Consider the following 25589-nt stretch of genomic DNA (forward strand, 5'->3'; position numbering starts at 1 on the left):
CCACAGTCCCAACTGAGGCCCACGTTGCATATGTCCAAATATATTAAAAGTTATAAATAGTTATAAAGATATAAATCCAGCAACACCCATGGGCTCACCTGCATTCTCAGCCTGGCAACGCTTCCCCGGGCCAGCCAGCCGAGGAGACATGCTCCCCTGTAGTCATGAAGATCTGTGAGGGGCAGGGCAGGGCAGGGCAGAATGTGAGATCGCCCAGGGCAGAATGTTAGGCAATAACCAGACCCATTTACATGTTGGACAGGGCAGACTGTGTCCAGCTACCCAGGCAGCAAGGATGGGGAGGTTCTGCTTTCTACCCACCTCGCCCCAGACTCTCTGCTTTCTCATTACCTCCCCCACCCTCACCTCACTCACTGTTCCCTTCCAGATCCCTAAGCAGTTGTAAATGTGTCCTAAAATTACCCCATCGGAGGGAAAGGAGGAAGGACAGTTATCCGGCAACCTGGTTTGCCTCAGCACCTACTCTGGGTGATGGGGGAGGCCAAGTTTAAACACAGCAGCCCCCCTTTCGCTGGTCTCCCAGGAGCCAGCTGTGATTTCTCTCCTCCTCCTGGACCTTCTCATCCCCCCTGCCCCCCGCAGTGGCCTGGGTGCCCGCTTTGTCTCGTGCATGATTCTCCCATTATTTCCGTTCACTGACTTGGTTCCCAAACTCACCAAAACCTTCCTTAAGGTTAGCGTTGTCCTGATACGCCAAGGTTGTGGGTTTGATCCCTAGTCAGGGCACATACAAGAATCAGCCAATAAATACACAACCAAGTGGAACAAAAATATGATCTTTCTCTCTCTCTCTCATATCAATCAATAGATAAAAAAAAAAGTTCTTAAAAGACAAAAAATGTCTCTGGATTTAAATGTTTGTTATGTGGGTCCCAGGGCAGAGCCTTCCCGTTGCCTAGATCTCAAATAGTGCTGGTGGGCAGTGGTGAGTTAATAACCCACTTTGGAAAGGCTGGTGTGGAAAAGCAGGGTCAAGATTACGTATTTCTGCTACGCAGCAAACATCACATCTTCCAAAGTGCAGTTCTGCTGAAATAAGCATTCCCATTTGGTTGAACCCAGGATCAATATGCAGAATGAGCATGTTACGTTCCGGAGCGTGAATACATTTAAGAAATCACTTCGTACAGAAAGGAAGCAAAAGGCTGCCCGTGCCAGGGGCTAATTACTTCATGTTTTCATTAGCTCCAGAAAGGTTCACAGAACCCCATCAGCCTCTTGGAAGTAAACCAAAGAGGGACTGGGATTTAAAAGTGGTGGCTGCCAACCAGGGGGACCTCTAGCTATACGAAGGCTCTGCTTCTGCGGGTCCATCTGAGTGCCAGCCCGTAGGCTGACTGTGGCCCTTGCCCCGGCCGGGCCTTGAGGACTCGGCTCAGTTCTGATCACGTTTTTATTTCCTAAGCAGTTTAAGTGCTGGGCATGGGACCCGGAAGAGGAGCGCAGGCGGCAGGAAAAATGGCAACAGGAGCAGGAACGTTTGCTCCAGGTAGGACGACTGGGTTTGCTGCCCTTGTTCTAGATGGCGCTCTCTTATTTTCTGCTGTAGTAAATAGATTTTTAGGACAGGAAGTACTTGGAGTCTAATTCTTCTCAGAAGTCAAGGGGTCTGTTAGTTCACCTTGTGTCCATGTACCATAATGTCCTGTATCCGATTCCTCCTACCAGAGGTAACACTGACGAACACAAGGAAAAAGCATTTCACTTAAAAAAAATTTTAAGAGCCTGCAAATATTGAGAAAGGGCCAACTCAGGCATTCATCACCTCCTTAGTTGCCAATCAAATCCCAGTCCCAGTAGCAGTACGGATGAATTGTCGAAAGCCCTTTGAAAGCATACATGTGAAATAAAACCTGGCCTGGCTCTTGTTTCTTAAGGAGAATTTTTTTTGCTCCATCTTTGAGTAAAAGCTGCTATTTTCAATTCTAGAAAAATTCTGGGAGTGAAGGTATCGTGTCCCTACTTGTTTCATGCCACTTTTGTGCAGTAACAGGGCTTCAAAAAGTAACCTAATAACCGTTAGAAACTAACCTATGCTGAGCACTTGGGATATACCAGGCACTGTGGTTGCTGTTTGAACATATTTTATCTAATTTATTCTCATCAAACTCTTCAAAGTATGTCCTAATAGCCCCAGTTTGCGATTGAATAAACTAAAGCTCAATGAAGTTAAATTAATTACCCAAGATCACACAGCTAACAAGGGTTGAGCCTGGTTTCAAATCCAAGTCTGGCTGACCTTAAAAGTCATATTCTTTTCACTATACCCCAATAGTACTGATTTTACCCCAAAGAATCATAACAAAAGGGATATTTAATCTCATTAATTTTGATTAACTTCTGCAGCTGTGTAGAAAGCCATGCTTAATGCAAGTTTATTTTACTTTTTAAAAATACTGTATCTTTAAAAAAAAATACTGTATCTTTTTTGTGCCCTGGCCAGATAGCTCAGTTGGTTAGAGCAGTGGTCCCCAACCCCCGGGCCGCGGACCAGTACCGGTCCATGGGCCATTTGGTACTGGTCCGCAGAGGAAGAATAAATAACTTATATTTTTTTCTGTTTTATTTATAAAGTCTGAACGATGTTTTATTTTTTAAAAATGACCAGATTCCCTCTGTTAAATCCGTCTAAGACTCACTCTTGACATTTGTCTCAGTCACGTGATACATTTATCTGTCCCACCCTGAAGGCTGGTCCGTGAAAATATTTTCTGACCTTAAACTGGTCCGTGGCCCAAAAAAGGTTGGGGACCACTGGGTTAGAGCACAATTCCAAAGCTCAGAGGTTGCTGGTTCAATCCTGGGTCAGGGCACCTATAGGAATAGCTCCATGTTCCTATCTCTCTCTCTCTCTCTCTCTCTCTCTCTGCTCTCGCTCTCTCTCTCCCTTCCTCTCTCGCTAAAATCAATCACTAAAAATACAATATATTTTGTTCTAATTCTTTTGGCTTAATTCCCAGGGGCAGGGGAGCAAGAATCAGTTTAGGTAGCTAACCAATTATAGTATATCTTTAGGTCTGCCAGTTCAATTTCACACTTTCCAGAATTGCATAGACATAAATCTTTAATATCAAAATGCTAGTGAGAAGTGGATTCAGCAAAGCCCCAGAGCTATTGGGACTTGGAGGTCCTCTGGGAGACCCCAGACCAGCCCTGGCATCTGCTGTTCTCTTGGAACTCAGGCACCCACTTTCCAGCTAAGTGGCGAGCAGTCAAGAGTCAGTGATTCTAGAGCAAAGACAACAGCCTGGCATTCTGTCTGTTGCACTCTGAGAGGTGACCGTGGTTACAGCTGCTAGTGTGTGGCTTATTCCTGTCCCACCAAACTGTTACCCAGTGTGGCGACGTGGTGGGCTGGGGGCTTTGGGGAACAGCATTTGTGGGGAAGAAGGGAGGGATGCAGACGTACATTTTCTCTCCCTGCCTTACCTATATCCTCTTGGTGAGGGGAGCCGGTTATGTGAGCTTCTAGAACCGATAAACCTAAAATGATTTGCTTGTTTTTCAGCTTTTGTGACTATTTTGAGGCCCTTTTTCCTCTATTCTAAAAAGCCTCTGAAGTCCCTCTCCAAAACTTTACAATATTAGGTTTCAATAACAACATTTTTACCTGGAATGAACAGCCTGCCGTGGGTTGACCAGCCATGGTTTTGCCCGAGCATGCTTAACAACACCGGCTCTAGACAATCCCCCGGAGCCCTCTGTCCTGAGATAATGTGTTACCAGGCAAGATGTGGAGGAGGACATCGGAGCCTTCCCCAGGAAGATAACAGCGCAGACTTGTGTTAGCCCCAGAGATGGCGTTGACAATTATCAGTCTTAAGTATTTGACTGTGTTGTGCACCTGGTGATTCCTTTGTCTCTGTCACATCAGGGATGCCACTCCCAAGGCACCCAGGTGTCAGCTCCCATTTCAGGCGTAGACTTGAGTGTCCATTTATCCACTTGTTCCAGTCAGCAGGAAGGAGCTCCAGTCACATATCTAAAGCTGTTCTTATTTAGACTACTTTATATATATATTTTTGCCCCAGAAGTAGTGACTAGTGTTATGTTATTTTTGGAAACAATAATGGCAGTTCGACTATTGAAGGCTTTTAATGGGCTATTTAGAAGCTACTCTTAATTCAGAAGTTACTTAAGCCAGGGAGATTCCAGTTTGGTAAAATGACTATAAGCAAAGAGTAATTCCTCTACTCAGTTAATTATCATCTTGTCCACTTTGGACCTTAATGCACGTTTTGTTTATTTATTGGTTTGTTTGTTTTTTACCTTTATTAAACTCTCCCAGCAGCAAGAAATATTTCTAACAGTGGAATGACAAAACCCATCTCTGAAAGGCCCCGTAAAAAGCAAACTATTGGTTTAGCCTGCCTCCTAGGACAAAACCCAAGTGAAGGAAGATTGTAGAATCCTTTCATCCTTCCATTTTGTCTCTGTCAATAAGCAGATGTCTACTCATATATCTGAAAGACAATTCTATAAAACAACAGTAGAAAATACAGGGTGGGGCAAAAGTAGGTTTACAGTTGTGAGTATACAAAATAGTTTATTTTTGTATTATTACTTGTTAATTATTGTATTATTTCCCATATGGACAACTGTAAACCTACTATTGCCCACCCTGCACTGTTCTCCCTTGGATTTTAGGTTCCTGACATGTTTGAGTACCACAAAATAGTATTCCCCTTGTGCTGCATGAATGGATTAGAATCAGGATGTCACAGCAAGAAAGTAGTCTCTCAACACATGGTACAGGGTGGTTTAGCGTGGGGAGTCCCGATGGCGCGTGCCGTGGGCAGTTCAGAACAGTCTCTGGCAATTCTGTCGCAGGAGAGATACCAGAAGGAGCAGGACAAGCTGAAGGAAGAGTGGGAAAAGGCCCAAAAGGAGGTGGAAGAGGAAGAACGCAGATACTATGAAGAGGTAGGAAATTCCCAAGAAGAAATTTGACCTTGCGGTCCTATTTCCTCGAAGTCTATCAGTACTTCTTGTGTCTGTGGTCTGTGAGTGCCTGTGGCTGTGTCTGGCTGTCTTTGCTCACAACAGAGCTCATCACCCTCCTTGAGAAAGCCGTACCCTCTAGAGGCTAAAAGACCACAGTTCCCCCATAGTTGAGTCACAGTCAAGGGAGACAAAATAATTTTATCTGATCTCTAGTCAAAGAGTCAGATTGTTGATTTATCTTAGACAGATGATACCAAAGTATCAATTTATTTATTAGTATGTTTGTTTGAGAAAGCATGTTTAGTAGTTGGTTTTATGAGTATAATTTTGGTATCAAGGCCAGGTGAATCCTTACCACTACACTCACTACAGGTTAGGATGCTAGTACCCTGTAGGGAACGCAGGGCTAAGGGATGGTAGGGAGAAATATTTGGTTTCGTGTGTTTCATTTTTTTTAGATGAGCAACCCAGACCACAGTAGAGCATTTGAAGGGAGCTGCATTTTATGTATATTATCCAAAACGAGTTTATGATTAATATTATCATGACTTTTATCTCCAGTAATATTTTTTTATATAATCCAATCCCTATAGCATTTCTAATAAGGCTTTTTGAATCTCAGGAACTAATTAATTTGTAAAGACTTCTTCTGTTAAATGCTGATTTCTGAAGCATCGCCCATAAAGAGTGTTATCTGATTTGCATGCTTTTAGAAAATAAGACCTTTTTTAACGCCCTGTTTATTCGCACATAATCCTCATGTCTTTTTTTCTAAAATTCCTTAATGAAATTTTTCTCGACAAATACGATATTTGATTTTTCCCCCTTTCATTAATTCCCGCCCTTCCTCTTAGGAACGCAAAATAATCGAAGACACTGTGGTCCCGTTTACTATTTCCTCCACGTCAGCAGACCAGCTGTCCACATCCTCCTCTGTGACTGACGGCAGTGGAACAGTGGTGAGATCATGGAGTAAAAGCAATTTGTGCAAGAAATAAACCTAAATATATAGATATACAAAACCACATGGCCAAGTTTCCCACAAGTTGACACTCAGTACTGGCTATTTCCCTAGAATCATGTCAGCTACTACATGGCCATTGTACTCCATGGTAGTGTCTACACGGCCACTGTACTCCATGGTAGTGTCTACACGGCCATTGTATTCTATGGTAGTGTCTACACGGCCACTGTACTCCATGGTAGTGTCTACACGGCCACTGTACTCCGTGGTAGTGTCTACACGGCCACTGTACTCCGTGGTAGTGTCTACACGGCCATTGTACTCCATGGTAGTGTCTACACGGCCACTGTACTCCATGGTAGTGTCTACACGGCCACTGTACTCCATGGTAGTGTCTACACGGCCACTGTACTCCATGGTAGTGTCTACACGGCCACTGTACTCCATGGTAGTGTCTACACGGCCATTGTACTCCATGGTAGTGTCTACACGGCCATTGTACTCCGTGGTAGTGTCTACACGGCCATTGTACTCCGTGGTAGTGTCTACACGGCCATTGTATTCTATGGTAGTGTCTACACGGCCACTGTACTCCATGGTAGTGTCTACACGGCCATTGTACTCCATGGTAGTGTCTACACGGCCATTGTACTCCATGGTAGTGTCTACACGGCCACTGTACTCCGTGGTAGTGTCTACACGGCCATTGTACTCCATGGTAGTGTCTACACGGCCATTGTACTCCATGGTAGTGTCTACACGGCCACTGTACTCCATGGTAGTGTCTACACGGCCATTGTACTCCATGGTAGTGTCTACACGGCAACCAAAGTCTCTATGCACTGGCTGGCACAGTCCTGACTCGTGAGCCATGTGCAGCAGTATACTTCTGACTGCCCATCATTTATTCATTCAACAGGCATAGATTTGCACCGGGTGGTAGCAGCATGATGCCAACAGCAGGCTCTCCACCAGTATACATTAAAGTTGCTTCTAACCCATTCTTAAAATTTCCCACGAAATTTACATGTCTTCAAGAGCTGGAGGGAGCCCAGAAAGGTTGGTTTACCTCCATATTCCCCAAATAAGGCCATGGAGGTAGTGGACAGAAGTCATACCAAGCACCAGATAGTCCATAATCTGCATTTAAAAAAACATAACCAATGGGCACTAAAAATCCACTTATCCTTAAATGAGCAGTTCTATGACTATTTAATTTTGAAAGGTGGGTCTTTTAACCAATTCCCTTTTACGATAACTTTTGAGAGAGATCCAGATTACACATTTATTTTAAATTGTTAGAACTTGGTTACTATTGAGTTAATTTGAACAACTGTTCTTTAAATTGTAGGCAATGTGATTGAAAAATAAAAGCTTCAACTATCCCACAGCCAGAGATTCGTGTTTTCCAGTGGGTTTAAAGGTTATATTTAAGATTATCCTTGTTAGCCCTGGCTGGGTAGCTCAGTTGGTTAGAGCATTGTCCTAATAAGCCAGTTCGACCTCCAGTCAGGGCACATACAAGAATCACCCAATGAATGCATAATGAAGTGGAATAACAAGTCAGTATTTCTCTCTCCCTGCACCCCTGTTCCTTCCTCACTCTCTAAAATAATTTTTTTTAAATAAATGATTATCCCTGTTTTTCCCATTAGAATAAAACGGACCTGGAAAACTGTCATGAAGAAGAACAAGAGAAAAGACAGAAGAAACCATTCCAGGGGGACAGCAAGGACTTGTTGCTTAGGACTCGGGAAAGTGCTCCCCTGGAGGAGATGAGCAGGTATAACATGCCAGGGTCCCTCTAAGTGCGCAAACCTCCTCGGCCTGTTCTCTCCCAGGAAGAATACTCATTGCTAATGCAAATCATATTCGGCTTTGAAATGATCATTCCAGTAATACATTACATATTGCTTGAACACATTCTGATAACTCTGATGTCAGTATCCTTCTGCTATTGAATATAAATAGCCCTCATTTTAAATAGGCAAAACCTTTTTTAAGTAAGGGGAGACAGTATAGATCAGTAAAGGAACATGTGGTCAATTCAAAGCCCCACACCTAAACTTCGCTCACTTGAAATGGTTGGTGTGTTGGAGAGATAGAGGTTAAAATGATGCTCTGGGGGTCCCACCCACTGGGGCTTTACTAGGGACCTGCACTTTGCCGTTGGTATCCTCTGAGCTGTGAGAAGCCATGTTTACTCTGTGTGATAATATAAGAAATGACCAACAAATCAATTGGTTGTGGGTCATCACCCCACACATGGGTTCCAGTCTCTTCCATGGGATATCAGAACAGGGCACCCAGAAATCCCTGCCACATTCAGAGCTAGCTCAGACAGGAGCAGAATCTGGTTGTAGCCACGGGCTATAGAGATTTTCCTGCTGCCGCCCCTCACCTAACATAGATGGGACCCACAGAAACCTACAAGGCTCTGCCACCTGCAGGTTCTTTATGAAACAGGTGTTTGTCTCTGGGGCTCTGACATACCACATAGATATTGAATAGTGTGCATGCTGTACCAGGCTGCACAAACACACACACACACACACACACACACATACACACACACACACACCATCATCAGAGGGACATGAAGACATGGAAGGGTATCTAAGTGTTATTTTCAAAGACTGGTCAGTTTGAAGAGTTGGCTGAGAGCTGACTTCTTCTGGTGGGATATTTGCTCTCAGAACCCTCCTATGCTCATCAGCCTAGAGAACTAGGTGAGTTATACGGTATAGGGACTCAGGTCTCATCCACCATCTGCAGAGCCCTTAGAATAGCACATCTGTTCCCAGCAATGTTTAAAGGGACTTTCCAGCTTTATGAAATAAGAGCCACTTGTCAGGACTTTTTGAGTGTACCACTGATGAGCTTTGTATGTGAATTTTTGCCAGCTCGCCAGACGGTCCCTACTGTTGCCAGAGACTTTGTAAAGTCTCTTCCATCTCTCCTTTCTTTGCACACAGAAGCAACCTAAAGGCTAGTAGATTAGTATAGGCTGCCCAAGTACCATGTGGCCCAAGTGATTTCTATAATAAGTCCTCTCGTGAAAATCTGGGCTAGTCCAGCAGTTAGCCCTTGAAATTATTAGAATGAATTGCTTTGTGGACAGAGAGATGGGAAGGACATCAGATATGGTGGTTTCTTATGCTTGTTAAATTGATGGGTAATAAAAATGAGTAGCTGTTCAGAGTATTTAAACCTAGTTTAAAATAAAAAGAATGAAGAAGCGTTTGGTTAGCCCCATTTATTCTTTTCATATTGAAATTGGTACTTACATACCCGAAGGGATAAGATCAGTCATTTTAATTCGGTTGCTTGTATCTCTGTTCTGAAATGTATCGACTTACTTTAACAGCCTTACTCAAGGGGCCGTGACAGATGCTGAGAACCTGGTATCCAAAGGGGCCCATCAGGACGATCAGTTGGACACAGAAGCCGGGGCCCCACCCTGTGGGATGAACCCACAGCTAGCTCAGGGTAAGGATGGAAAAGCCCATCTCCAATGTGTAAGTTACTGGGAGACAGCCCCCGTCGTCATCCAGACAGATACGATTTCTGCTGGCTTCAAGCTTCTCTTCTAGCTGATGCTAGTTAACACGGTGAATAAACTTCTGCCACCAAGTACCCAGACTCTCCCTGGAATCACCCTGAAACCCCACCAGGCACTAGCACTTGAAAGAAAGGTGACTTACTGAGCAAAGGCGATGTTACTGAGCACTAAGTTTATGTTCTTCATTTTGGCCTCAGATCCATCCCGGAACCAGCAGGTATCAAACCCGCCAATGAACACTTTAGAAGATGCGAAGCCAAAAACCCTCCCATTGGAGAAAAGCATTAACCATCAGATTGAGTCACCGAGTGAAAGGCGGAAGTAAGTAACCAAAGAAGATGGGTGTGGAATTCCTTTAGAAAAAAAAATAATAATAAAACGTATTGACTAAGAAGGGGGAAAATGGAAAAGTGTGTGATGGCAAGATGTTAGCAGCATTTTTGTGTTTTCTCTCCATTGAATCTCATTGACAAGGTAACAGATATTGATGGAAATTTAGGATAATCTTCCAGGCAAGAAATTATACAATCTGAATTTTTCAATTGGAGAGAGGCAAAGTAATGTTTTTAACCCAAAAATCTAAACATTGGAAAAAAATCTTCAGGCATGTATTACTAATTTATTTAAATGAGTTAAATGGTCTCAGAGCCTATTGATCAATATTCTTTCAAGGAAAGTATGTTTCTCTCTCCTTATCATTCTCTCCCTTAAGCAGCTACCCAAGGCAATATTCTAATTTTATAAGATTTGTATGTTATTTTTTACAATAATAATCCTTCCTAACATTTTGAAACATTTCAATATAATGGGCACCATGTTGAAGGGTTTGCATATCTCCTCTTTTTTTTTTATAAATTAACTCATTGAACTCTCTCAGTTGGGTTATTATTCTCATTTTTCAGATGAGGAAATTGAGGCTCAGGGACATTAAGTAACTTATCCAAAGTACTTGACTGGATAAGTGGTAGAGGAATTCAAAATGAACCCACAGTTCCATAGTGAGATCATATTTGGACCAGATGTTCCTTGTAATCAGTTTTAAAAATGGAACATTCATTTTAACTAGTCATTCTACCTGGACTCAGACCACGTGAATTCAAATTTTGACTCTGCCACTTGCCTGCATAGGGCTTTGAGCAAGTTGGTTGAATTTTCTCTGCTTCAGTTTCCTCATGGAAATAATGTAAATAATTATAATGGAAATAATGATGATCTCTACCTGTGAGGTTTTTGCACCAGGCAAAGAAGGAGAACTATACAGCATTAGGTGGTGGTTGTGACAATGACAATGATAGTAATGATGATGATGATGATAACTTTGTCTTATAAGTTTATCTTTTTACCTTATTATTCTGTTACATTTTTCTGACACACAATGTTTGAACCCCTTCCCCCTTTTTTCTTACGTCTACTTGATTTTCTTTGTAAGTGCCTCGATGACACCCTGAACCCATAGAAGCTAAAATCACAGAGAAGTAATCATTATTGTTATTGGTTAGTGCAGTGGTTTTCCGCCGTTTCCTTTCGGCAACGGTGCTCACACTTTGGGGTATTCAATGGCAATGCAACATTTTGGAGGAAACAAGCTCTGCCCGAGGTGGGCAGTCAGGTGGGCAGGGGCTCAGGGGCCTGAAAGCAGTTAGAAGTCAGACCGACTAGGGCCCTCTCACTTCTGTGCTGGCATTTCTCTTTCCTCCTTTTCCTTTTTTCTGTGTTCTATCCCTTTCTTTACATATAAAAGTAACTTTTGTCAGCAAGGGCCCAGAACTGATGACAGCCTATTCACAGGCTAGGCTTATGTCACGAACAGCCCCTGTAAAGCCACTCTTGTAGCTTCTGTCTGGAGACCATGGTGCTTTGTCAATGCGTATGACTTAGCGCTTATTAAATATTTTGGAAACTGCCCCTAATCACATGTTCTCAAAATGAATTTATTAATGGGGTGGAAGCCACCTCACTGAAGAATACCTCCTTTAAGTTCTACCTTTTATTTCTGGGCTCTCTGTAAGAGCTTTGCCTATATCTTTACTCACCTCTCCCCTCCCACCCAGAGTATAATTTCTATAGCTAACTCAGCGTGCTATCTTAACTAAGCTAAGAACCTGGCAAAAAATAAAGATTAAAAAAATATTCTGTATTGTTTTATTTCTTAAGTGAGAAGCAGGGAGGCAGAGAGACAGACTCCCACATATGCCCTGACTGGGATCTACCCAGCAAGCCCCCTATGGGGCAGTGCTCTGCCCATCTGGAGCCGCTGCTCCATTGCTCGACAACCAAGATATTTTAGTGCCTGAGGTGAGGTCATGGAGCCATTCTCAGTGCCCGGGGCCAATTTATTCCAATGAGCCATGGCTGCAGGAGAGAAAGAGAAAGAGAGAAGGGAGAGGGGGAGGGGTAGAGAAGCAGATGGGCACTTCTCCTATGTGCCCCGCCTGGGAATCGAACCGGGACATCCACACACAGGGCTAATGCTGGCTAAGCCTACTGGCCAGGGCCTATTCTGTCTTTTTGTTCAACAGTGCCAGCCTGGTTTTGACATTAAGCAGCCAGTGCATGTATAATCTTTGCTAGATGGAATTACTATTTTTTGTCCTTTGTAAAACATTACCTCTAGGACACTCTGTGGTCTTTTATTTGGTTATCAAGGAAGAGCTTTTTTTTTTTCCCCCTTATCTAAAATGTCTTTTCTTGTAGGCTTCTCTTTACTTGTCATAATTTTTGGCTCCTCTACCATGTTACAGGAAAAGCCCTCGAGAGAACTTCCAGGCGGGACACTTGTCCCCCTGTCCTCCCACTCCTCCTGGCCAGTCACCAAACAGGTACAAGAGGTCAGCAAGCCTTTCTGAGGCAGCTTTGTCTTGACGAGAGCCTGGAAAGCATAATTTTACCTGAATTAGTGCTTGCCAAAGGGTTTTGGGGGGTCTTCCCATCAGGACTCTTTTCCACACACAGCTGGGAGGAAAAGAACACATTCCCCATTCATCCGCCACCCTGAGAAGCAGCCAAGTGTCTGACGCGGGCGCGGCTGTGGCCATAGGCCTTTAATTATATTGTGTGGAAGCTGCAATCTAATAATGAAATCCACCAGACGGTCGCTGGGCTCCTCAGTCGGCGCCTTCTCCTCCAGGACGGCTCGGTGCTTCGAGGCGATGGCACTCACAGAGAACCGGGCGGGGGGCCGAGCCGCAGAACAGCGTCCTTCCCTCCCTCCTGCTCAGGCTCTCTAAGGATGGCTTCTGGACACTAACTGGGCCCCATGATATTCTTAAAAGCTGCCTGAGTTCCCATTCACTGGAGAAACCAACTCTTTAGTACTCCAAGATTGTCTCTGAGTGAGAGATTTCATTTAACGACTGAGTGAGAGGGCAGTCCTAGCAAACAGGGTCTGTCGAGGCCACCTGCTCTCTCCTTTGGCCTTCCTTTCTGCGTCCGCTGTCCCTCTGTACCCTGCTGGCTTCTGAATGATAGGGCAGCATATTTCCAGATATCTTGTGTCATTCCCAGAGCTTTCCGGACAGTAGACACCTGCAGTCTGATCTCTGTGGTGGGAAAGCCGCCTCAGAAGACAGCCGTGCAGGGTCCTCACCGGGTGTCGGGGTGCTGGGTCTGGTTCCAGGGTGTGGGCAGGCGTGTGCTAGGGGCTGCCGGGGTACACAGATGGGCTACATGCAGCCCGTGCCCTCCAGGGGCTCACAACGCAGAGAGGGTGTCAGGTGCCCAGACGATAGGCTCACGGAGTGTGGACACCAGGAGAGCTAGTAGAGATGACCTAGTGCAGTCCTCTCATTTTGAGGCAAAAGGGAAACCCAGAGTGAGTTCTTTGCACCAGATCCCAGAACTTGGTGACCAAGCAGAGATTAGATTCCCTATCTACCGAAGACCTGTTAGGCTGTATCATAAATGCTTCTCTGTTTTTAAACAAAAAAGATATTTTTTCTCTAATAGGTAAAAGAAATTCCCTAGTGGACCAATGACTCAATTATAGAAAAATTTAAAGCAACATTGACACCTTAATAAAGCTAAACGTGATTATCTTTGAGGACCTAAATGAACACGTGATAAATATATAAAGCATTTGATCACTGTGATTAAATAAACCACAACACAAACTTCTTGTAACAATTACCTAGAACACACACATGCACACATCCGCAGGCATGCCACAGCGGGGGCCTGTTGTCTTCAGTCTAGCACTTACCTTGCAAGTTATATCTAATGCTTAATTTCTGCTCAGAATCAGTTCAGTGATTGTCATTGCACTCGTGACGTAAACAGCGTTAAAATCCACGTTTCCCTCTTTCTTTTCTTTTTTTTTTTGTATTTTTCTGAAGCTGGAAACGGGGAGAGACAGTCAGACAGACTCCCGCATGCGCCCGACCGGGATCCACCCGGCACGCCCACCAGGGGCGAAGCTCTGCCTACCAGGGGGCGATGCTCTGCCCCTCCGGGGCGTCGCTCTGCCGCGACCAGAGCCACTCCAGCGCCTGGGGCAGAGGCCAAGGAGCCATCCCCAGCGCCTGGGCCATCTTTGCTCCAATGGAGCCTCGGCTGCGGGAGGGGAAGAGAGAGACAGAGAGGAAGGAGGGGGGGGTGGAGAAGTAAATGGGCGCTTCTCCTATGTGCCCTGGCCAGGAATCGAACCCGGGTCCTCCGCACGCCAGGCCCACGCTCTACCGCTGAGCCAACCGGCCAGGGCCTCCCTCTTTCTTGTGCACGAGGCTCCCTGTGTGTGTCTCTCACTCATTGCTGCGTCTGCTCTTGCGCCCAGGTCAATAAGCGGCAAGAAGCTGTGCTCCTCCTGCGGGCTGCCTCTGGGAAAAGGCGCCGCGATGATCATCGAGACCCTCAATCTCTATTTCCACATCCAGTGCTTCAGGGTATGTATCCATCGCTCTGCTCTCCAAGCTCGGCGTCAGAGTGTCTTTTGGCATCACTCGTGCTGGGCAGCCCGTCCTGGAAATCCCGATGGCCTTTGCTCGTGAGGCCAGCCCCTTGTAAGTTGGACAGACATGGGTATGTGGAGTCCACCCTTCAGGATGAACCTCTCTGCTCCCTGCATCCCCCTGGGATGTTGGTGAGAAGCAGCACAACAGGTTTGGGCAATGCGTCGTCTTCTTCGTAAAACGGGTTTTGTTGCGAACGAGTGTCTGTTCTAGCAGGAGGCTGAGAAGGCTACCCTGGGAGGACAGTGATGCTTGCGAGTCCTTTAGGGCATGGGGTTCATTGGGAATGTGATCTCTTTGCTGCTTTTCAAACTCTTGTGACTAAATGGTGAAGATTTTCTGTCAGTTTGGTGTGGTTATAGCTAGTTGGAAAGCTGTAGGTCTCTGAATGAGTATGTCTGTGATCCCAAATTGATTATCATTTGCTCTGAGAAGCTGCCCTGCTCACCCAGACTAAGTCACTCACCTTTATGACAGGTCCTGATAGAACCTTTCACGGTCCTTATCACTCATGATATGCTAGTGTATATAGTAACGGAATATATGGTATATATGGTAATGGACGGAGATCTGACTTTGGATGGTAAACACACAATGCAGATTGTGTATATAATATATACAGATGATATATTATAAAATTGCATACTTGAAACCTATATAATTTTATCAACCAATGTAATCCCAATAATTTTTTTTTCTTTTCCAACTGAGAGAAGGGTAGATAGAAAGACAGACTCCTATATGCTCCCCAACCAGGTTCCACCCAGCAACCCCTATCTGGGGCCAATGCTCTATCCATCTGGGGCCATGCTTGCAACTGAGCTATTTTTAGGACCTGAGGCAGATTCTCCACGGAGCCATCCTCAGCGCCCGGGGCCAGTGCTTTCAAACCAGTTGAGCCCTGGCTGCAAGAAGGGGAGAGAGAAAGGTGGGGGGGGGGGATAAAGAAGCAGATGGTCACCTTTCCTGTGTGCCCTGTCCGGGGATTGAACCTGGGACATCCACACGCCAGGCCAATGCTCTACCACTGAACCAAACAGCCAGGGCCTGTAATCCCAATAAATTTAATTAAGAAAATAAAAATAAAGTGGTTCTTCCATCTTGACTGAGAAACAGTATGTGATAGAGGTTAACAGTATAGGCTTTGGAATTGACCCAACACCACCTACCAGTTTTACAACCTTGAACAAGGCAGCTAACCCCTCCGAATTAGTGTCCTTCTCTGTAAAATGCAAGGAGTTGCCATAAAATGCTAAAAGTGTGTTGTGGCTCTAAGTCAATTCTTAGTGCAGTATCTAACGCATAGTAAGTAGTTGCTCAACAAATATGGAGTTTGTATAAGTGATTATGGTGCTAATTCATGTAAATAGTAACTAAATATTATAAAGAAATTCCTTATGCACCTCATTAACTCTGTTCTTTCTGCCCCAAAGTGTGGAATTTGTAAAGGACAGCTTGGAGATGCCGTGAGTGGGACGGATGTTAGGATTCGAAATGGTCTTCTGAACTGTAATGACTGCTACCTGCGATCCAGAAGTAAGTACTGTGGTGAGATGGGTGAGTGCAATCATATGACTTTCCTAGGACCCATCTGAGGAGTTCAAGTGTCTCCGCCCATCAGTGGCGCTCCTGTCCTGAGGGAAAGGTTTCGGGCATTTAGGTAAAGGAAGCAATCGGGAAGTGACCCCGTATGTACCGCGTATTTCTTATTGGAAGTTACCGCTTGTGTGTGGCCAAATTCTTTTCATCCAGCAGTTCATTAATACACCAGCAGATAAAAACTGTGGGCCAAGTCTTCTGATTCTGAGATGTTGCCTGAGCTCCTGTAGAGATTTTGATGAAATACACTGCTCACAAACATTCGGGGATATTTCAAAATGAATATAAAGCGATAAAATCTCCCCGAATGTTTGTGAGCAGTGTAGAAAGCAGATGTAAGGTCAGGAAAGCATGATTCGCTTGCTGAGGTGTATCTTTTGAAAATCAGCACCATTGGGGCGGGGGGCTGGATGTTAAGTGTAAAGAATGGCTCTCCGCTATTCATCAAACTAAGCACCAGCTCCTCAGGAGCTTTGTGCCCTATATTCAGGAGTTTTCATAACATAATATTTTGTTGTTCCCAACTAAAGAGAAAGTTTCTTGAGAGGCCTAATGATGTGTTCTGGTTCTCTGTGAATCCCTGTCCCTGTCCAGAATACCTTAGTAGGTAATCAGAGCATGGCAGGTATGTGCTGCCTGGGAGCTCCGTGAGCAGCCTGCCCTCTGGTCTAGTGTCTGGTTCTGTGCCGTAGAAGGTTCATGTTGGTTTTGGGGGCAGCAGGGGGTGCTGTTGCCCAGCTGCTGTTTAGAAAATCTGAAACCAGTCAGTGGCTAAAGCCTCTGAATCCTACCTCCCTTCCACCATAAATACAGCCCTTCTGGTGGATAGACTAGACAATCAGAGACTTTCTATGCAAATTCATCAGTCAGAAAAATTCTTTCTTAAAAAAAAAAAAGGAATAAAGTAATGGTGTGTGAAACTCAAGAATGTTTTATTATCTCTTCAAGTAAATGAAATGACATTTTTTATAGCTTTTTTAACATGCAACTCTAAATCTTTGAGGCTAAAGATTTCAAGAATAAAAATTGAAATTATATTGCTTTATAGCTATAGATTATATTATGAAAAATATATACATTTTTAATAAAAATGTAATCAAGCCCAGGTGATTTTGATCTATGATAAACATTTAACTTGGAGTCAGAAGTGTCCCAGCTTAGAGTTGGTACCATCAAACTGAACTATTTATATTATGTATTCTGTTTTTATATTATATATTTATACCAGGTATCATAATATACTCATGTAACATATAATATATATTATATATTAAACCATGTACATATAATATATAAACACATGCTATAAACATATATTTATATTATGTGTATATATATTATATTATCCATTATATACACATGGTATGTATTTATATACACATAGTATAAACATAATATTTTAATTTTTACATTGTGTATTAAATATATAAAATATGGTATAAATAGTATATACCATATATATATATCATGCATACACAAATACATATATAGTATAATATATAATAATTATATTTTTATTGAATTTTTGTTTTATCTTTATACATTAGAAGTGAAAACTGAATTATTTTTTCCTCAGTTTTCAAAGTTATCTTGTAGTATACATATTATATAAATACTTTTTTCTCAGCCCAGCTGAGTATGAATCACGGTACCAGAAGAGGGTGCTGTTAGGTTGCAGGCCTGCTGGGCCAGATTTGGCAGGTGCTGTAAATCTGAACTTCTTTCACAATTAAAGTGCTTGAAGGTGCTGGCAGAGAACATGAACCCACCTCTGGGTGACAGGGACCTGTTCTCCTTGAGATCTGTATTTTAATTGAGAAGTTGGATGATTCGTTGTCATTTCTTTTGGAAATTAGCTTTTGGGATCTAGGCCAGGAATTTTTTTTTTTTTTTACCTGTGGATACGAACATAAGGGACATTAACTGCTTTTAATTCTAAATCTGAAGACAAAGCTGTGGAGTTTCAGTAACAGTCTCATAATATGAAAAATAAGAAAATGATTTGGAGATAGACAGTTTACTTTATATTTTAATGCGATATTTTACTAGGATTTTATTTAGAATACTAAGAAACTAAGAAGAAGGCAAAAAGTCTTATCACTCTGCCAAGATAACCTCTATAAACATTCAAAATAATAAATAAGAAAAAGTTTTAAATGTTATAAAGGTAGACAAATGGGATGTTCAGAAAGATACCAAATTTAAAAAAAAAAATTTAATTTCCCAAGTAAACCACTTTCTAATAATTGCTTGGGGGGGGGGCAGAATGTATGTGTGTATAGGTGTGCACACGCACAGTTACATGTGTTGGTTTTTATTTCACAAAGGTAATCACTTAGTGTTCTGTCTGTAGTTTTTATTCCTGCTGATTTTAGCTTACTAATTTATCTTGGCAGTTTTTCCGTATACCGTGTTCTTTCTCCTCATTCTTTTCAATGTTTTTTAAATAGCTGCATACAATCCCATTATATAGACTCACTATAATCGAATACTAAAATCTCCATGAATGGGCACTTCAGGTCTTTCCGATTTTCTAATATTTTTTAAACGGTCCGATGAAGATCCTGTACGTATGTCCTGTTGCACAGTTGAAGCATTTCCACAGGGTAGATTGTGAGCAGTGGGACTGCTGCGCTAAAAGGCAGGTGCTTTCTACATTTTCAGCCAACTTGCCGGCCTGTCTTCCAGAAAAGTGCACTCGCCCTGCAAAGTGCAGGAGAGCCTTTCTCTCTGTGCCCGTGTCGGCTCTGCCGATCATCACACTTCTTACATCTCCACTCTGCCAGGGGTGGGGAGCTCATTGCTTTGATCTGTGTGTGCCTGTAATTATAAGTGAGTCTGAACATCTTTTCATCTGTTTATTCACCATTTATATCTCTTTTTCTATTAATAAAAACGAAATGTACTTCTTTATCCTTTGCCCATTGTTCTTTTGATTTATATGAACTTTTTGTAATTGAAGAAATGTTTCTTTTCTTTTATATTTGCTGCTTGTTGTGATTATCATTAGTCTTTCTACTTTGTGGGGTTTTTTTTCATGTAGAAAAGATTTTCATTTAGGTAATTAAGCATATCTTTATTTTTTTCTTTTTGGACCCTGTGTTTTGCATCCCACATAGAAAAACTCTCACTACTCCGAGGTTGTAAATTGAACTGAGAGTTCTCCTAACATTGTTTTTGTTCTCTTTCCCACGTGTAAATTTGTGACCAGGAATGTATTTCGGAATAAGAAATGAGATAGCTCTCCAGCTTTTTTTTTTTACCCCCATTAGCCACTTGTGTGAATGTAACTTAAAAAATAATCAATCCCTTTTTTCCTCACTAATTTGAAATACCAGCGTTCTCATAAACTAAGTTCACATGGATATTTAGGTTTATTTCTGAATATTTTATGTTTTATTAACCCATTTACTCTTATTGAAGTTTTAATTACTATAGCTTCATAATATGTTTTAAAATTGAGTGATAACAGCCACCTTAACGTCAATTATTTTTTCTATATTTTCCTAACTCTTCTCTCATGTTTCGTTTTCCAGATAAATGTTAATATCACTTTAGTTAGGCTAAACGTTGAGTTGACACATTACAGGGAGAATGACCAGCGCATCTGAGAATACTGCTCACTTTTTTCTTGGTGTCGTAAGGAAGAAATATACATAAGGAGTGACTAGGTGGAGGGGATAATAATGAGCTAGAGAGGTATCAATACACTTGAATTGGCTGAATATACCCCAGATGCAATAAAAGAGTCAGAATGGAAAGAAATAGCTAAAAATCATTTTTCTTTTTTTTTATTTGATTTTGATCTGAGTTGAGAAGAGGGGAGATGGATAGATATGAGGGGTGGTTTACATCATAGGCATTCTAAGCGAAACAAAATAATTTCATTGTGTGGAATAATAAAACCTGAATATATAATCCTATTTTCTTCAAGTAACTAGTCACATTTAAATGAAATTTTTCTCTTGGACAGGAAAAATAGCATAACAGCATATTAAAATGCAATTCCTAAAAGCAATGTAAACAGTTTTTAAGTTCATATGTAAATGGCAATGGAAGTGCAAAACAAATTACCTGTCACGAATGGAGCCGTGACATGTTTAACTTGTGCCATTTGTGCCTGGGTGCTGGGTGCCTGCGTCTTTGTGTCTGTTCCATCATTCACTCGCATGAAATGCATTTAACGCAAAATCCCCGGGGTCTTTTCCAATGTTGCGATTGCCTCATCACAACTCTAGTGCCTACAGCGAAGGAGGAACTTTGTGAAGGTTTCAGCAGGAAATACAGAACCTGAACCATTCTTCCTAGATACAGTTGCCAGATGAAAAACAATATGCCCAGGTTAATGTTTGGTTTTGGTGGTGGGGGGGGGGGGGTTTGCCCTGTTAAGTTTGAATATCAGCTGAACAAAGAGTTCCTTTTGTGCGTGTGTGTTTTAAGTAGGGCATGTTTAGGACGGAGCACTACTGTCTCCCAAATATCATCAGGAATGTAGACTTCTGCTCAAAATTGTATTTGTTGTTTCTCGGAGGACAATTTTTACTGGGTGTTCTGTATTTTTAATTGCTAAATCCAGCAATTTTGTTTCTAGATCATATGTCAAAGCCCTCCTATTGCAGTGTATTTATTCTTAGAAAAACCAAACATAAAGAGACTGAGAGAATATTTTCTTGCTTATTTGCCAAAAAGACAAGGTGGAAAAGTTGATGGGATCATTTGGTAAAGGATGAAATCCAGAGGATTCAGCCAGATGTTACAGGGCACATGAATTGCTTGGGCTCCTTGGTAAATTCTGGGACAGGGCTCACAAGTCTGCATATCTGACAAGTTCCAGTTAATACCAACACTGCTCCTCCTGGGATCACACCTTGAATAGTAGGGTGAGCCAAGTTTTCCTCCCTAGAGGGAACCGACTTTGGCAGAGGTCATAGCTACTTTGGGAAGTTTTTAAACATCTGAAGCAAAAAGCACTGACTACTTCACATGTTGCTCTGATTTCTTTATCACAGGTGCTGGCCAACCCACAACATTGTGACGTGGTTTTCAAGCATCCAGATCACTCACCATTTCTTTCTTGAGAGTGTCCCCTGGCAATTGTTTAACAAAATCCCAAGTTCAGGGGCTTCTCAGCATTTATCTAATTTCTGAAAGGCTATTCTAAAAGATGGTATCTGTTCTTTTATAGCACAGTGTTTGTGTTTCTCCTGGGTTTTTTTGTTTTGTTTTGTTTTGTTTTGTTTTGGCATTTGCACAGTATATACAAAAGAATATTGAATTGTAATGATTCTGACTAGTTCAAAAGAAGACTTAGCATGGTTAAACAGCCTTACGGTTTAAACTATGTTATTCTCTTCTTTTGGGAGTTAATGAGATAAGCGATTCAATAAACCTGTTTTGTTTTAGTATTTCTAGAAATTAAATACTTTGTGTTTACAAAATTGAGCTGCAGAAAGTGCAAGACATGCCAATTTGAGACATGTGGTCTTTTAAGACAGGAGCATACAATTAATGCATCTCAGAAACTAAAAACCACCACATCATATAGCTCGGAGCTATAACTTGTTTTTAATGCAAAGACACTAGTCTGATAATAAAAACTGTAATCCTGAAACATTTGTGTTACTTACCTTTGAGATAGAAGTTATACCAATAAATTATTGCACCATTAGTATTAGGTCTTGTATACTTTGAAGGTTATGTTATTGATAGAGTCTGGTCCATCCAATAAAGAGAACTCATGCAATATCAGCTTGACTTACACTCTGGACATTGCCCAAGAGGAAAATATTTTAGTCATCATTTCCAAAGTGATTACCAAAACATGTGAGAAAGTTTGATCTTCAGAGGAGTGGTGGGTCAGTGCTAGCCGGGAGGGCTTTGTTGCTTGTTTCTCTTCAGACTCTATAGTCAATAAAAGACTTGGTATAAGACATATGGAAGCTCTCGTTGAGCTCAGTCTTCCATTAAGTGAGACCACTGCTCACCCTTGCCTGCAAGTTCTTCTTGAAGGCCTGAAGCCCCGGTGTCTAAAGGAAAGGATTAAGTTCATTCTAATAGAATCCAAATGACATACGATGTGATAAGCCACTGGTGTGTGATCGGCAAGAATCTACCGGTCCCATATGCGCTGCCCGCTGTAATGGACATCTGCTGTTCCTCCTTCTCCTACATCACCAACTCTCAAGAATTCTGGACCTTGCTCATGGAGACCTTCAGAGAGGAGGAACATTTGTGGAGAGCTGATTATTTTTTGCCCTGTGTGGTGATTTTCAGCTGGCCAAGAAAGGAATCCAGTTACTAAAAAGAATCATGTTTTAAATCTCCAGGCTGTTTTCTTTAAGACTGGGGAAAGGGGGACTATTTATTCTGCCTTAAAACGCTGGCAAATAAGTGAGGATGACATGTTGTGAATGTAGACTATGGATATCCTCCTAATAGGTTAATGTAGTCAGAAAAGGAGATCAAGTAGATGGTTTTCTGTTATGTAAGCAATAATTTCTTTCTGTGTCTTATTGAGTATGACTAGCAATTATTTATTTACATGCTAGACAGTTCTCTGCATGCGGGTTCCATGTGAGTGCAGAAATTTTCCTCAGCCACTGGAGGTATTTTGACCATTTTGTCATTTGGATGAGCTGTTGTTAGATTGAAATTTATACATCATTTCATTAAAAATTGTGCCTTAGAAAATGCGGAGCTGTTGCACACAGTGGTGAATTATGGATGCAGTACATTGAACAGAGATGAAGTCACTTCCAAGTTACCAAGACTTCTCACGGCGGTGATTGCTATTTTACAGAGGGAAAAAAATATTTAAAAAAGGAAAATGAAAAAAAAATAGAAAAAAATTAAAAAAGAAAAAGTTTTGAAAATGTACAGATTAAGTTCAATATTTTGATTAACCACCTGCATGTTTTATTAAATATTTTGATAATGTGATGTTTACACTTTGCATGATATTAGCAGAGTACTTTACCAGAAATAATGCACAAAACATGTACAATATGATCATTCATAACAGATTTTTATAGAGTACTTTTTACATGTGGAGCTCCATCCGTTATGTAGGGACTATGTGAATGTTGCACATTCTCTCCTGGTTTCACAAACCCATTTATACACATTTCTTAGTGAGACTCATTGTACATGTATTGAAGCTAGAATCGAGTCAAGAAAAATAAAGCCCATTCTCCAACTGCAAAATGTGCTTTCCCATAATGAACAATAGTCACCAGCACAGAATAATCTCCAACATTTTCTAAATTCTAATTGCCAACTGTTTCTATTTCTATTTGATTTATATTTCATTTGGAGTCTGTTACATGGCAGCTCGGGCAGACTAGATCTTGTTTTTTCCAATGTAGCATAATGAGTATGATCTATTTCTTTTCAAATAATCTTTGAGATCCCAGGAAAAAAAATGCTCTGCTCTGTAGAGCTACAATATAAATGTGTTTGCTTAAAAAACAGATGAGGCAAGTGAATGATTTATTGTTCCTGAGGAAGTATATCTGATTTTTTTTTCTTATACTCCAAAAGCTAGTCCCTTCTCTCTCTGAAGAAAAAAATGGGTAATTCTGTTTTTCACTAGCAAACTTTCATGACATGTCCTCATTCTTTCTATGTAGTGTTATTAATGCAATACATGTTATAGTTATCTACACACGGTATAAGACTGAACGAACTGAAATGATCCACCTCGTGGGAGTCCGTCCAAAGGATGTTACTGTTCTGGGTGGGCCGGTGTTTATATCAGTTACACTAACCTTCATTTAAACTATTTATTCTAAAATGCCTCTGAGAAATAGTAAAAAAAAAAAAAAAAATTAAAAATTGTCTAAAATGCAACAGCTTTTATAGTAAATGTACATTTATAAATAAAATATTCAAATCAACTTTGTATTCTATTGATTTTTTTTTTTTTTTTTTTTTTTTTGGGGAGGTGGGCAGGTCATTTTTCTGATAGGAAAGAGAGAAGCCAATTTTCTTGTGTAGCTTTTGGTCCAGGGTTATGTAGAGCAGTTGGTCCCCAACCCCCAGGCCACGAACTGATACCGGTCCGCAGAGAAAGAATAAATAACTTACATTATTTCCGTTTTATTTATATTTAAGTCTGAACAATGTTTTATTTTTAAAAAATGACCAGATTCCCTCTGTTACATCCGTCTAAGACTCACCCTTGACGCTTGCCTCGGTCACGTGATACATTTATCCATCCCACCCTAAAGGCTGGTCCGTGAAAGTATTTTCTGACATTAAACCAGTCCGTGGCCCAAAAAAGGTTGAGGACCACTGACATAGAGGATGACAAGGAGCCACTAAGGAATTGCCTTCCATGGAAGGATTCAAGCACCTTGAGATGAGACACACAAAAACCAGAAGAAACCAGACAGACGCCAGTGGAAATGATATGAAACAACCAAACTGGGCAGCTGCCAGTGCTGGCTACAGAACACCAAGCCAAGCCCTCCGCAGGGCTGCGTTCTGCCACTGTCCCCAGCGCTGTCCCAAGGTTCCCTCCCACGTAAACATACAGTTCATTTCATTGAGGGTCCTTTTCTCTATTGTTGAACCTCTGAGTAAGTGTTGTGAAATGGTGGCATCATGTGACACCATTAGCTTTCCAAAATACACTTGTATCTTTCCTGGCACTCTGTCCCAGGTTTCTAGGTGGTGATAATAGCAAGCAAATTCCTTGGGAGTTTTCATCGCTTTGCAACGCAATATTCTCGTTGCCACCACAAGTTATATTCTTCATTTTGCAAATTTGGTAGGTAGCTAGTTGTCTATAGATAGAAACAGCAGGAATTCTTTATCTTTCATAAAAGGGTTTTAGTAAACTACCAGAGTCACTTAATACATCCCTTGTTATTTAAATATTAAAAGTCCATTTAACTACAGTGCATTTCAAAACAAAGTATAGGATTATTATTCCAACATGTGTTCTACACAGAATTTCTTCATTAGAAGAAAAAACATGTTACCTCAGATTTGTTGAACTAGCTGTTGGTCAAAGCCTGAGGGTACTAATCTAGACCACAGAAGACCTCCTCTTTTGGCATTATCTAAGTCAGGAGTTCCAAAGCCAAGTGTCTGGAGGGACCCGCTAGGCTTTGTAAATGGGAGCCAGAGGAGCTAATAAAGAGCTGTATGGACGCCAGCAAACAAAAATCACAGTTCTCCCTGAAGCAGGAAGCAGCAACCTAGCTCCAACCAATGGTCTTCATATGAAATCTCCAGCTTTTTAAATGTTGACAACAAAACATTTTCCAACACAATGCCAGTCAGAATTGTGAAACTCCACAAACTCTATCTGCAAGTCTAATTTCATCCGCAGGCCACCAGTTTACAGCCCATAGCTACATCTTCCCTTTCCTAGCAGCTACTACTCACTTGCTTTGCTGGGAGTCTTTTCACGTGACAAATACATCAGGAAATGGCCATACAAAGTATCTGCTTTTCGAGTGTCTTGGGTCATTAAGAGAAAGAAGCTAAAAGAGCCATTAATCAGGTATTGCTACAATTCATTAACACTGTTAGGTAGCGTTATTTGCCT

At 41.7% G+C, this 25589-nt stretch overlaps 1 protein-coding gene across 38 annotated transcripts in view; it reads left to right on the forward strand.

Annotated features, from left to right (window-relative positions):
- The window catches only part of LIMCH1 (LIM and calponin homology domains 1), a 333809-nt gene extending 309984 nt beyond the window's left edge, over positions 1 to 23825 (forward strand). For 9 of the 38 annotated variants that reach the window (XM_066385047.1, XM_066385033.1, XM_066385046.1 and 6 more), the window contains 10 exons: positions 1427 to 1510; positions 4852 to 4944; positions 5820 to 5924; positions 7585 to 7712; positions 9297 to 9418; positions 9689 to 9812; positions 12233 to 12319; positions 14260 to 14368; positions 15868 to 15970; positions 21043 to 23825. In XM_066385047.1, coding sequence (XP_066241144.1) covers positions 1427 to 1510; positions 4852 to 4944; positions 5820 to 5924; positions 7585 to 7712; positions 9297 to 9418; positions 9689 to 9812; positions 12233 to 12319; positions 14260 to 14368; positions 15868 to 15970; positions 21043 to 21068 — 981 coding nt within the window. In that variant the 3' untranslated portion in view covers positions 21069 to 23825. The remainder of the gene's footprint in view (positions 1 to 1426; positions 1511 to 4851; positions 4945 to 5819; positions 5925 to 7584; positions 7713 to 9296; positions 9419 to 9688; positions 9813 to 12232; positions 12320 to 14259; positions 14369 to 15867; positions 15971 to 21042) is intronic. The other 29 variants (XM_066385039.1, XM_066385042.1, XM_066385060.1 and 26 more) reach the window with 8 other exon arrangements.
- Positions 23826 to 25589: the final 1764 nt, after the last annotated feature.

Source organism: Saccopteryx leptura, chromosome 5, assembly GCF_036850995.1.
Source record: "Saccopteryx leptura isolate mSacLep1 chromosome 5, mSacLep1_pri_phased_curated, whole genome shotgun sequence".
NCBI classification, from domain to species: domain Eukaryota; kingdom Metazoa; phylum Chordata; class Mammalia; order Chiroptera; family Emballonuridae; genus Saccopteryx; species Saccopteryx leptura.